The 14,403-nt window shown below is 39.8% G+C and overlaps 1 protein-coding gene across 2 annotated transcripts in view; it reads right to left on the bottom strand.

Moving 5' to 3' along the window:
- Window positions 1-5,581: 5,581 nt before the first annotated feature.
- The window catches only part of RTTN (rotatin), a 110,932-nt gene continuing 102,110 nt past the window's right edge, over window positions 5,582-14,403 (bottom strand). For both annotated transcript variants that reach the window (XM_035124661.3, XM_060277923.2), the window contains exons 46-49: window positions 11,320-11,587; window positions 9,681-9,784; window positions 7,571-7,640; window positions 5,582-6,099 (exon numbers count right to left, since the gene is read on the bottom strand). In XM_035124661.3, the coding sequence (XP_034980552.1) occupies window positions 6,017-6,099; window positions 7,571-7,640; window positions 9,681-9,784; window positions 11,320-11,587 (525 nt within the window). In that variant the 3' untranslated portion in view covers window positions 5,582-6,016. The remainder of the gene's footprint in view (window positions 6,100-7,570; window positions 7,641-9,680; window positions 9,785-11,319; window positions 11,588-14,403) is intronic.

Raw genomic sequence — 14,403 nt, 5'->3', positions numbered from 1 at the left:
TAAAACTGCAGTTTGATAAGAGATGTGTCTTAAAACAAAGGGCTGTAGACAAAGCCTTAAAAAGTTAAACAGGAACATCTTCTTGCTAATGTTTTGCTCAGAAAGAAAGCACTTGGAATCCCAGTGACAACACTGGTTATGTATTGAGAAATTTAGATAGACACATAGCATGAGAACATGGTAAGTTACCTTAATGTTGAGTTAAGTCACTGGTTTATCTAGCTCAGTATTGTCAACACTGGCCAGCAGCAGCTCTCTTTGGCTTTCAGATGGGGGCATTCCCAACTATACATAGAGATGCTGTGAAATGAACCTGGGGCATTCTGCTTGCCAGGCGATTGAGCTACAGTCCTTCCCTTCCCTTGATTTGTTCGCATTGTTACTCAACAGATCAGTGGTGCAAAGTCTCAGCACTCTACAGCTCCCCATGTGGCCCAACAGGCCGTTTAGGCCAAACCACTCCAATCCGCCCTACAGCTGTGAAGTGTGAGGCACATATAACACATTTTTTTTGCAGATGCCAACAATTATGGTGGCTCTTACCAAAGCACCAGATTTTGCAAGTGCAAACGGTCAGCTGATGGTTGATTCTTTCAAAGTGCTGTGTCATCACAGTGATGTCAGTTGACTGACAGGTCGCCAGCCATCCCACCAGTGTGATGTAGTGGTTAAGAGCATTAGACTCGTAATCTGGGGGACCGGGTTCGTGTCTCCGCTCCTCCACATGCAGCTGCTGGGTGACCTTGGACTAGACATACTTATCTGAAGTCTCTCAGCCCCACTCACCTCACAGAGTGTTTGTTGTGGGGGAGGAAGGGAAAGGAGAATGTTAGCCGCTTTGAGACTCCTTAGGGTAGTGATAAAGCGGGATATCAAATCCAAACTCTTCTCTTCTCTTCTTCAATGCTGGATGCATGGAATGGCCCAGTTAAGAGTGTGACCCAGACGCAGTTCTCCACCCCTGCTGCAAACAGATAAATGGCAATTTACAAGAACCCCCTGATTGATTCATTCTACACAAAACAACATTTTCCCTTTTGCCTGGATGTTCTATCCTTACCCATTCTTCAAAAACACATCATAGACTTTATGAGCCCTTATGGCAGTTAAGAGACTTGTGTTACAAGACCGAAAGGACAAATACCCACCATCTACTACTCAGTGCTCAGATCTCACCATCCTTTTCTATCTTCAGACACATGACTTGTACATATCAATATCACTGGACATATGGATATATGTTTAAATTTGAACTGATGGAATATTCTTCTTGATAATGTCAGCTGACAATGTTTCAACTTTTCTTTCTTTTTTGTTATATCTGCAAAATTTAAAAACTTTGCTCTGAATGTCTCTAGATCTAACAATTGGATTGCAGAGGGAATAATCTTTTTATTATTATTATGCATTTAATGTATTTCTAACACAAGATAAATCTTTAGTGAAATTCTCATAGGGGTGATCAGGGTGTTTTATTGTGATTTTCATACTTCCAAGGTGGCTAAGCAGTGCTTTCACTCTACAAATTATTATCCCCCGTGATCTGCACTGCACAGCCTTCCCAAGGGCCCTCCCCTCGTGAAAACCGTGGGACATGTGCGGCTGGGATGTACTGCAAGTGTAGAAGGCAGAGATTCTGTGTGCCCTTTTTTGTTTTCGTTTTTTAGTGAAAGTCTGTTTACTTGCAAAAAAAGTTTTTTAAAAAAACTTTTAAAAAAAGAGAGAGAAAAGAAAGGAATTCCCCTAAGAACAAAAAAAGAAGAAGCAACAAGCACACCAGCCTCACACATTATGTAGACATCCACCCCAGCTTCCCAAATTTAAAACGGAACTTGGGGGAAGACATTGTGAGGAAAGTCCTCCCATGGGACTTTTTCAGATCAGTAAGCGTGAGAAGCCAGGGCGGCTGCAGAACTTTGAAGAAAAGTTGAACGGAAAGAAAAACATGCATTATTCACAGCCCCACGTCAAGAAAGCTCAATCGCATACCCACTAAAATTATAAACACATTCTAATTTGTTCCACACAAGAGGTAGAAAAATGAAAACCTATTTTACAGCCGAAGAAACTTTTTTTTTGGGGGGGGGGATGGAGTGCAGGCTTTGGCATGACACTCAATATTACAAAACACATTTAAGTAAAGCAGCATTCTACCATGGTTATACTCCTTAGGGGTGAGAAATTATGTCAATTACAGTTTCTATCAGTTTCTCATTTTTCTACACTTAAATTCTTCATACTTTGTGGTTTTTTTAAAGAAGTCCTCAAAAAATACATTAACATTACTCCTAATATATGCAGTTTTGCCTAATGCAATTCATTTTTATATTATTTTCACTAAAATTGCATTTTTATGCATACTTTCCTCTCACATATGCATTTTTAACACATTTGTTTCATCAGAGAACTGCACTGAAAACTTCAGAGAAAAGTGTGAATTTTCAAAGATAGCTGTGTTTCTGCTGTGCATTTTTTGGAAAGGGGAGCTTAGATGGGGTTGCACTTTTAATTGGGAGAACCAAATTTCTCTCCCATCTGTAATAATCACAAGTGATATTTAATTCGTTATTTGTTAACTGTATGTCATCCAGCTTTGTGAAGCTAGCTGCTGCCCTCTTTATTTACTATATTTCTCCTCTTTTCTGCATGGAACATTTGCTGTTTGCTCTATTACTGTTGCAATGGATGGATTATCGTCAGATCTGTGGTTTTCACAGAGCAACCCACACATATTTCCTCTGTGCATGGAAATTTCCTCCACAACATGCAGAATATAGCTCATTTTCACAAAAGAACATCAGAACTTGCCATTTGCCTTCTTAAATTAGGAACCCTGACAAAAAGGCAACAGTAACACTATATTGTTTGTTTGTTTGTTTCTCTCTCCTTCCCCCTCTCTTGATTTTTTAAAAAAATCAAAAGCTACATTTTAAAATGAGAGCTAATAAATTTTTGCCCAGGCACCAAAGAGCATAGAAAGATGCTGACTATCTTACCTACTAACTGGCAAACATAGGTTCAGGTAACCACACAAGCAAGCAATTTGAAAATCATTTATCCATAAACCCTAGTGCTAAAATGCTCAGGGAGCCCCAAGGAGCCCCCCCCCTTCGTGCAGCCAGCCTCCAACTCATGGAAAACAACAGAAATGGCATTCGAGGGGGAGCAGATCTGGTTTGGTCATTCCTGTGCTGTTGCCGTCACTACCTTTACATACCTGTTTAGTCAGCCCAGCTTCAGAATGCCTAGTAAGGGCTACATCTTCCCCCCAAAATGCCTCCTACCAAAGTACCCTGCAAAATCTCTTTCTTCCCTCATGGCACTGCTATTAGGACCTTGCCGCACGCACTACTGAGATTACCTGAGCCTCCAGTGATAAAGATGGATGGAGGAGTACGTATGTACCTGTTTCTTCAGAGGGGGTGCAATTTTGCAAACCCTTGGAGAATCAATGACAACTCCCAGACCTAGGAACCGCTCATCGCCTTCTTTTTAGGATTCAGTCTCAGTATGTTGGTCCTCATCCACTGCATCTAGGCATCAGTTCAAAAACAGTCGCAGCCTTTCCAGATTCAGACGGCAGTATTCTCTGAACCCGGCCCTGTACGTAGGCCATACTTGCTAGGGCTGTCAGAAGTTGTAGATCAGCAACATCTGGTGGGTCAAAGGTTCCTCACACCTGATATATGGGATACTTGGAAAGGGCATAACCAGAATATTTTAGCAAATTAGAAGTGATTTTGGAGGAAGCTTTATTTCAGTTCCTAAAACTTGTTAAAAAATTCAAAAGTGCTTTCAATTTATGTACCAATCCAAAATTAGTTGGGGGAGGTCACCCATCCCTCATTTATTTAGAGCCATAGGGTAAGAATCTAAAATATAAATCTAAACAGCTCCTAAACACACAGATGACACAGACATTTCCCTCCATTTTTAAACCTGCTCTCTTCTGAGAAGCATCACTCTTGCAGTGATTTTCTCGGGTTTCTTCCATAGTGCTTCACATTTCCTCAAGCACACTTTTCTAGAAGTACTTTTAACAACCCAATGTGACAAAAACCTAGATCTAGGTGCAACACATTTTTTTCAGCTGCCTCAAAAGACATTTTACAATATCCCTCCAAGACCTTTCTTCTCATTTAACACACTATTTTATTAGTTTCCACTTACCTCACCGTATGAGAAGGACGGTGAAAGAAGCGAAAGCTGGAGTGGGAGGAGGGGATAAAGAGGTAACACTTATGGTTTCTAGTTATTTGGCATGCAACCCCCCCCCCCAAAGAAAAGCCATGAAAGTAGCATATGGATTTGCAGTTGATGTTTGTTTTGTCAGAACATAGGGATGGCGAACATCTGAGACAGAACTGCCTGCTGGAGAATCAAAGGAGAGCTAACTATTATGTGGCATTGTTGCTATGGACACCAGTGATTCAAAACCTACTCTGGACAGATCCAAGGCAGGCACACAATACTTAATACCCCTGAAAGGATTCTTAGTCAGAGACACTTTGTACTCTAAAGCCACTTGGAACATAATAAAGGGAGGCTGCACTTCATTTTTTTTAGAAGAATATGGAGATTTAAAATATAATTTATGTTAAAAGTGAGACCTTCATAAACCTCTTTAAAACCTAAATGAGAGCATGAAGGAAGATGAGTTTTATGCTCCCTTGGTACCTTGACTCAAAAAGTCTCCATTTTGCCAAAAGGTGAACTAGAGGACTGTTTACAAAGGAAATATTGTATTAAAAATATACACTAGTCAGTTCTATATGAATGCTGCCCATGTACTTATTCTGCCTGTTCTTTTTCATTTATTCATCATGAGCTGCATATCAGAGCACACACAACTCTAGCTTGTCGTCTCATTGCATGTTCTATCACCTCAAAATGCTAGTTTTTGCTGTGGAGAATCAGGATGCTAAAAGGTTCCACCACTGTTTGGTATACACGTGGGGAGGGCCTGGCATGTGAGAAACCCCACAAGCAGGATTCAAGCATATTCTTCCCTCCTATGGTTTCCAGAAAATGGTATTCAGAAGCATCACTGTCTTCAACTGTGGCGGAAAAGCACAGCCATTACAGCTAGTAACCATTGATAGCCCTCTCCTCCATGAATTTATCTAATTTAACTAACCACAGCTTCACTGAATGTCCATGAGTTCTAGCACTATGAGAAAAAACTTTTTCTATCCACTTTCTCCATGCTACTTCTAACCACTTCTATCATGCTGCCTCTTGCTCAACATTTCTCTAAACTAAAAACGTCTCAAACACTGCAGCATTGCTTCATAGGGGAATAACTTCATCCTTTTGATACCCCCCCCCCCGGGTTTCCCTTTTCTGAAATGAATTTAAATGGATCTATGGTGGAACAAGACATGATGTTAGCATTTTGCAGCCCAAACCTTTCTGAAAGCCTTTGGCTAGTACTGATCTCAGTGGCTTTTCAGTATCTGCTTCATGAGGGAGAGGTAACAGCCTCAGTACATTTCCTTCCGTATCGAGGCTGAATCACTGTACAGTAGCAGCCAAGAGGCAGTCCTCTTTTTCTCACTGCAAGTGATAGTGCCAATCAACATTTTGGTGACATCTTTATTTATACAAGTTCAGACATTGTGAAAAAAATGTTTTACATCATTTATATTATAAGTGCTATGCCTCCTTATATATGATTAATAATACACTTCAGCTGAAGAGCAGCATGTCTTCTAAAAGCAAACATGTGTAAGACACTGCAAAAAAGTGTGTGTAAAATATATCAAAAATAAAAATATAATGTACATCGTTAAAAATCCATGCTTTATATTCCATTCTTTCATTTGCCTCTTATAGCACTAGAACAGGGTTGCCACATTTTGTGCAAGTTTCTGTGGCACAGGATCCTCAGTACAAAGAATTAACATAATTCTTTAGTAGTAGATTTCTTCCACTCAGTGGATTTAAGATTCCATTTGGGTTATGGTGTCCTTCAAAAGGGGAGGGAACCAGCTCTGCAACACTGCTTGGCATTTGGTTAGCTACTGAGAAGCTGTACAAGGGCTTCCAGGCATTTGAAATAATAGTCATCTTGCTGGTTTTCTTCTTGTTGCTGAAGAGCTGAGAGAGAGAGAGAGAGAGAGAGAGAGAGAGAGAGAGAGAGAGAGAGAGAGAGAGAGAGAGAGAGGAGTGAACCGCACACATCACATCAGGAGTTTGCAATTTATCTATTTGATAATTAAAGGTAACAATAAAAAGGCAGGTCCTTCTAACCTTTTGTATGTTTTTTTAAAGCAACAATCAGGGCAGAAGTTCTATTAAGCCTTTAGTTTCAGAAAGCATACTACCATAATGGGTTTATAGCAGCACATGCCAGATCATTGATTTATCAGGCTCATTGAGGTAGGTCTACATTGATTAGAGAGGCTGGGGGGTTCCCACCCCTAGCCTACACAAACTAGCAGCTACTCTCCGGGGTTTCAGAAAGTGAGGGCTTACCAACCTTGCCTGATGCCAGAGACCGAACCTGGCGCCTTTCCCAGGCAAAGCATATGTTCTAGTACCAAGCTAAACTCTTCCCCAAATCGGCCAACGATAATTTTATATATACTAATGCTGGAAATCATATTTGAGAGCATACTGGCTCCCTTGATCAAACTCTACTTTAGGCAGAGCTCTCAAAAGCAGGCTCTGTGAAAATGTTTATGGAAGGAACTTTGGTCTAGTGGAGGCTCCCACTAGAGTCCCCACAACGGGACTTAAGCATTACCTCTCATGCTTCTCCAGTGGGCAACCCAACCCTACAGAGAAGGCTTCCATGTCCACTAAGGGAAGCTTAGAAAGGGTCTAACCCAGGCATCCCCAAACTGTGGTCCTCCAGATGTTTTGGCCTACAACTCTCATGATCCCTAGCTAACAGCTAACCAGTGTTGGGGAATATGGGAAATGTAGTCCAAAACATCTGGAGGGCCGAAGTTTGGGGATGCCTGGTCTAACTCAGTCTGGGTCTTTCGCAGAATTAAACTTAATATGCTCATGACATGCAAGATTTTAAAAGGGTAATTTTGACTGTGCCTTTTCTCTAAGATTTTAGGCAATATGCAATGGGGGAAAGCTACGGCAAGTATACAGATATATCCAATATTCAGTTCTAACACACTAATCTAAGCTAGTTACAGGTAGGTAGCCGTGTTGGTCTGCTGTAGTCGAAACAAAATAAAAATATTCCTTCCAGTAGCACCTTAGAGACCAACTATGTTTGTCATTGGTATGAGCTTTTGTGTACATTTCACAGGTATCTGAAGAAGTGCGCATGCACATGAAAGCTCATACCAATGACAAACTTAGTTGGTCTCTAAGGTGCTAATGGAAGGATTTTTGTTGTTGTTGACATTGCTGCAAACCTGTGTGCACTTCCTTCTGGAGCAAGCTCCATTGAACTCAGTGGGATTCATTTACAATAGTACTGCATACTATGTGTTTGTTTCTGTGGTCCACACTGAATATTGATGAGCTGTTTGCAAAACAATTCCCGCATCAGCTGCTACTCCTTTTGAGATGGAAAACCAAATTTTCTCCGTTAAAAACGTACTTTTCTTGACTGAAAGGAAGGCGTCGTCTATTCTTCTTTTTATTGATGGGTTCTTCAAAGTCACTTTTGCCTGTAGCACAAAGAAAGAATAATCCAATGACTGTATTAACTCCCCCATGCCGATGCTCTTAAGATCATTCCTTCTTCTTGGCAGTCATTTATTGGCAGCAGGCCACAAAGCTATGACATTCAGAAACTTAAAAATGCAACATATGAGCACACCATTGTGCATTCACTGTGGGGCAGGGGGGGGGGGGAAGAGACCAGAGTTCAATGAAATACAGCCAATAAAAGGAGCCACAATCTCCCTGAACATGGCTGTTTGCAAAGCTCAGCATAACAGAAAGTTCCTTTTTGAATATTAAGATGCTGTGTGACACACTTGCCAACTTCTTGCTGGGTGGTGCTGGAACGAGCATAGGGCTGTCTGTTACACGGCAATAAGGAGTGTATTTTAAAACCATGCATCACATAACCTACAAGAAGATGCATTATGTTGCCATTTATCAGTGATAATTTGATGCATTATGCACTTCGCAGCTTGCATGCAGAGGCTGAGAGTGGAGGAAGAATACGTGCTTTCAGAAACAGACAACCATTTCCTTATTAAAAGCATTAGGAGTTCCATTAAGTGTAATTGGGTGCAGAACAGAAATGTTTTTTCACACTCTGGCATAAACAGGAAAACGGAACCCAGAACAGGGTTCTGAAAACAGGTAATTGCAATACTTAGTTCTCAAGGATTCGGTAAGCTTCAGGGGTGCTTAACAGGTGGGGGTGTAATACAACCACAGAGCTGAAGAAATTATTAAAGTGCTCTACACTTCTGCATCGATCAAACTTCATGAAGCTTTAGAGAGTTTGAAATGGCAATCTTAACCTGATTAGCTGCCATGCAGTGGATGCTTTCTTGGAGATCACTGACCTGGTTTTCCTTAAACTTGGGCCAATGGCTTAAGGTGCATGATGCTAAGGAATACTCACAAAGACTCCAACTTCTCAGGAAGAAGTTGTCAGAAACAAAATGGCCCTAGGACCAGTTTCTGTGAGAAGGCAGTTTTCAGTATGGCTGGGATTAAAGCATCCCACACACTACCATGTTTCCCCGAAAGTAAGACACTGTCTTGTATTTATTTTTCCTCAAGAAGACACACTGTGGCTTATTTTCAGGGGATGTCTTATTTTTATTACGCGTCCAGCCTCTCCTCTTCCTTGGCACCCTCCAGAACCGCGCCTATCACTATGTCTTATTTTTGCGGTATGGCTTATATTGCACAAATGCTTAGGGCTTATTTTATGGGTATGTCTTATTTCCGGGGAAACAGGGTAGTTCTACTGTACTGGCAGGGCAAGGATGGATGGATGGATAGGGTAAACACTGGGAAGCTAACTGGTAGGCAGAAGATAAGCACCCTTGGGGAAAGATTGTAAATATGGCAGTAGAATAAAAAGAGAAAGTGGGATACAGGCTGAATGGAAATAATCCCAGTGTAAGACTTGTTATTTCACAGGAATAAGGAATTTAACAAATGTCAAGATTACATCCTGTGCTTTTATGCAAAACACAGAAATGAAGAATTTCTCCAACTGTGGCCTCTCTCATTATAGCAGCATGTTGATTGGCAATCCAAAGGGGTCATTGACTTGGGGGTGCTAAATATCATGTATTAATGAATGAAGACCTGCCCTGCCAATGTTGCTGCAAACTTGCATTTTTAAAAATGATGTACAGTGGTACCTCTACTTACGAATAACTCGACTTACGAATGTTTCTACTTACGAATGGAGCTCTGCCCGCCATCTTGGATGCTGTTTAGATAGGATTTTTTTTCTACTTACGAATTTTTATATAGGGTTGCTACGACTTACAATTTTTTTCTCCCAATGCATTCCTATGGGATTCGACTTACTTTTTTTTTTACTTACGAATGTGCGTTCAGAACGCATTAAATTCGTAAGTAGAGGTACCACTGTACAGTCTTATTGACCATACTAATAAAAAGGTAAGATATATAATGTAAAACATAAGAAAAAGCTACAGCGCTTTGGTAAATACATGTCAAAAGAGAGACATCCAGTCTTTTTTACAACAAAAAACCAAAACACTAACCTTCTGATAATTGTGAAGCAAAGCCCAAAGTGCAGATGCTCCCATTCTTCGAGCTACAGGATTATCACTTTCTAGACAGTCAGATAGCAGCGCAATGGCTTTATCTACAAGGAAGACAAAAGACCACACATGCACCTAACAAAAGGACATTATATCATCATTTCAGCTTCTCCAGTTCATTCCCCTGGATAATTTGTCTCTTTTTTTTCTCTGGTAAATATTACAACTGTACGTACAGTAGGTTTATATCATCAGAATAATTTATTTTCAACTAAACACTCCTGACTTCTGCCATTAGAAAGTGTTCTTTGTAAAAATAAATCTGAATTAAATTTCATGTAAAGCCAAGAAACTGCAGGTATCTTAATTACAAAGCAGACACTCTAATTAGTTAGGAGACCCAAAAGTCTTCAAAACACTTGGCATTCCATTATCACCATGTTCAGAATATTAGGATTCTGTTCAATTTATATTTAAAGCAGATTATGGAGCTGAATAATCATTGCCTAAGAAAGGTTTCCAAGTATGAAAGTACTGCTCTGGTTTGCCAGAAGTGGCTTTGTCATGCTGGCCACATGACCTGGAAGCTGTATGCTGGCTCCCTCGGCCAATAACGCGAGATGAGCGCCGTAACCCCACAGTCGGCCACGACTGGACCTAATGGTCAGGGGTCCCTTTAGCTTTATGAAGGTAATTGTAGATCGAAACTGTTAAGAGTTCTGTTAGAAAGTAGCATAGCTTCCTTTGTTGCCCCCTCCCCCCACAAGAAACCTTGCAACATATAAAAATTCTGTTTCATTGCTGTTGTGTCCACTACATGTGTGTACACACATGCACACCATATGATCACAAAATATGTGCAGGTTTCTTATGTATCCATTGAAAGGGAGGAAATAGCTGGGGCCTAATTTGCAGTGACGTAAGAATGCTTTTTCCATTAAAATGCTAACCCCTATCTAGGCACAATTCAAAGTGACTATCTATGACAGGCATAGGCAAACTCAGCCCTCCAGGTGTTTTGGGACTACAACTCCCATCATCCCTGACCACTGATCCTGTTAGCTAGGGATGATGGGAGTTGTAGTCCTAAAACATCTGGAAGGCCGAGTTTGCCTATGCCTGATCTGTGAAGTCCTAAACAGCTGAGGACCAAGTTATATGAAGGACTGTCCTGTACCACTGCCTTTCCTAACCTTGGGTCCCCAGATGTTATTGAAATACAACCCACCCACCTCCCCTCCTTGAACACTGGACTATGGTGGCTGAGGTTGATGGGAGTTGTAGTCCCAACAACATCCAGGGAACGGAGGTTGGGAAAGACTGTGGTAGAGGACAGTCCATATTATCACAAGAGCCTGCCTAGTCATTCTTTAAATAAATTATTTGTTGGCATGCCACAGCATATGAGAAATTTATTTCAGGAGTGCCCTGGCCAACTCCCTGCACAGACTGGAACAGTGTGCTCTAGAGTTCCAAAATGCTTACATTACCAACTGTATAAATTAAATTAAAACAAAGTTCTCAATCGAGTTTAATCATATCTAAAATCTTATGGTTAATATATATGGCAATTTACCATTACCATAAAATAGCATAGCTGTATCATGGCAACACTCTAAACAAAACAATCAGTACCTACCATTAGCCAGTATCTTGGATTTGTTGGCTGGATTAAAGCAAGTGTTGTGCAGAATCAGAAGAATCATATATGGATGACTTCGGTGTTTGTACTTGGTCATCTCTATAAGCTGGTCTAAGCTACCATTCAGCTTCACAATCATTTGCTGCCCATCTTCTCCAAATGATAAATTCAAGAGGAGTTTCAGCCAAGCGACAGCCAATGGACCAAGGCTTTTGTTTCCTCCTTTTGGCAATGACAGTGACAAAAAGTTCTGCAGAAAGTTACTCTGGAATATGACAGGGGCAAAAGCATACCACATTATTGAAGAACACCATTTCACAGTTCTTCTGTGAAACACATTTCCTCCCTCAAATAAGCTGTTTCTCCAGAACCTTTGATCTAGAAACACTGTTCTGCAGTTTTGATAAATTAGCTCTCTTCCTCCCAAGTGACCCTTCAAATTGTAGCATATTTTCATCTATTGCTTCAGCCTGACCATCGCTTCAGTGAATGACCTCAGCCTACACAAAACAGAACAGAGTGAACGTACCATTTGCCCAAACTTCCTGAAATTATGAAAAATTCAACACTAGCCCAAAACTAAAACGCTGTTTTCATAAGATATTAATAATGCAGTCAGTAAAAATAAATAAATAAAATCCTCCTCTTCCTACATTGTTCAGTCAACCCAGTTTATGCATTGTAATCTGGAAACGTTATTGCCATCAGATGTGAGCTATACTCAACCCTCATGGCAGACAAGTGTCATTAAGCAGGTGATTAGTACATACTAATTTAAGACATAGTTACTTCAGCAAGCTTTCATATGAATCATTATTTTTTAAATAACTTTCTGATCAGCTGACCCATTTTTGTATTTCTGCTTCTTTAATTTATTCTGTTGCATTTCATTTGACATTCTGTAAACTAGACATTTCTGCTAGAAATCAAGCAATAATACTAATAACAAAGTCAAAAGTAGTTTTAAGTGTGGAATGCTGTACTATGCCAACCAAATTATTGAGACCAGAAGGAAGGACACAATCAATTCCCATTTCTGTTCTGCTTGATGGGCAAAAGGAATAGGGACTATATTTCCTTGTTCCACTCATTGTCTTGCTCTAAGAAGCAGTAAAGATCGTGAGCTCAGCAATGAGGGAGGGAATTGTCCTAATGATTAAGTGCTTTATAGTTTCCAACAGCGTTCATCAAGCATAAGCAGGAAATTACTGTATTATTCAAAAAAGAATTATTGCATCAAAGCAAGCCAATCATTTCTGGAAAAAGGCACATCCCATGCTTTTCATTTTTGAGATAACAATACTGACTCTTTTTTTTAAAGCAGCAAAGAATGTAAATGAAGATCAAAGGATAGAGGCCCACCTTTCCACAAAAAAGCAATGTTGACACATGACAAAGTATATTGACAGTGCATATAATTAATGTCTAAATGTACTGGAGCTGTATGCAAATATTATCCTAATTATTTCACTTTACGATGTGCAACATAGAAAAACTGGTGAGTAGGGTACAGCAGTTGAAACAGCAGCTAGGAGAACATCGTGCACGATATAGCAATGAGGGAGCAATCCTATAACAAGATCTTCCAGGATAAGGGTCCATTAATTTCAATCCATTAATTTCAATGGATTTCAATCTACACTGACCAAAGTCAGGGGCATAGGAAAGGAGGGCAGTCCGACCCAGGTGCCATCATGGAGGGAGGGGGTGACAAATTATCAAGGAACAATTACTTGCCTTGCTGGGGCAGTTCATAATTTTTTTTAAAAAAAAGCCTGTTCCAAAGGTCTTACCTTACTACACTAGGGATTATATAGCTATATATGAAATTTCATGCATATCAGTTAATATCTTTACCTCCACGAAAATAGCTGTTTACATGGCCATTTTCCTATGTCTTGAAGGCTGAAATTTCAATTCAGTGGAGCAAGGTCAAGATATTTACTGATATGCATGAAATTTCAGATACAGCTATATAATCCCTAGTGTAGTAAGGTAAGACCTTTGGAGCAGGCTTTTTTTTTAAAAAAAAAGACTAGATTGCTGCTGTGCAGTCCTGTTTTTGAAATAAATGTTTTCCTTTTCATATAATACAGAGCATGGTGAAATCACAATAAATAAAACCTCCCCTTCAGTAGTTTCAAGCACTACTACAGGTTCCACATAATGTCTGTACTGCATCATTTGCTGTGACAGCACCTGCACTTTGGAACTACCCGCCTATTTACTTGATTTTACTGCTGTGGTGTTTTTTTTGTTTTGGTAAACCACTTTGCAAGTTTTTTTAAAATAATTTTTAAACAATAAATATAAATAAAGTAACACAAGCCAAAACACAAGCCATCCTGTAGATTTAAGTTTCCGTCCATAGTCGCCTACTTGTTATCAGAGGCCCAGAATCCACATTCCTTTGTAAGAAAATATGAAATAACCATTTTTGCGGGGGTGGTGGTGGTGGTGGAATCAAAACCGGGGGGGGGGGGCAAGAAATTTTCCGCACCAGGTGCCACCTGACCTTCCTAAGCCTCTGAGCAAAGTAAGTTGAATACAACCCATAGTCTTTAAATTAGGCTTATATGCAAAATCAGTAACTAAATTATGCCTATACTATTAAGTCTTTTCTTTTTTAAAAAAATAAATAAATAATGTCCTGTGGCAAAAAAAATCATGTATTGTTCGTGTTGTTGTTTTGTTTTGTTTTTTTGCAAATTGTCATAACCAACAATTAAATTACATGGATGAATAATAGAAAAGAGCTTTTTTTTCAAAACTTTTTGTTGTTGCTGATGATAACGTTATCATCTTACAATCCCTATATGTGGGCTTTTGAGGAATGTTGAGCACTAATATACTGCTTTTTCACCTTAAACCACAGCTTGAAATAAACAAACTATGGTTTAATGTGATGTATGAACCAAGCCTATGTTTGCTATGCCTTTTCCCATACTGATCCTCCAATTCATCAGCCTAAGCTTCATTCTTCTGTTCACAATTTTTTGCTTGGTTCGGACCACATAAGTGTCTTAACATCTTAAAACCAAGTGAAACCAAGTGCGAAACCAAGTGCAAAACCTAAACCTC

This window comes from Zootoca vivipara, chromosome 8 (assembly GCF_965207765.1).
Source record: "Zootoca vivipara chromosome 8, rZooViv2.hap1.1, whole genome shotgun sequence".
Classification (NCBI taxonomy): Eukaryota; Metazoa; Chordata; class Lepidosauria; order Squamata; family Lacertidae; genus Zootoca; species Zootoca vivipara.
The sequence above is the reverse complement of the archived record's forward strand: the minus strand, read 5'-3'. Positions and strand labels throughout refer to the sequence as shown.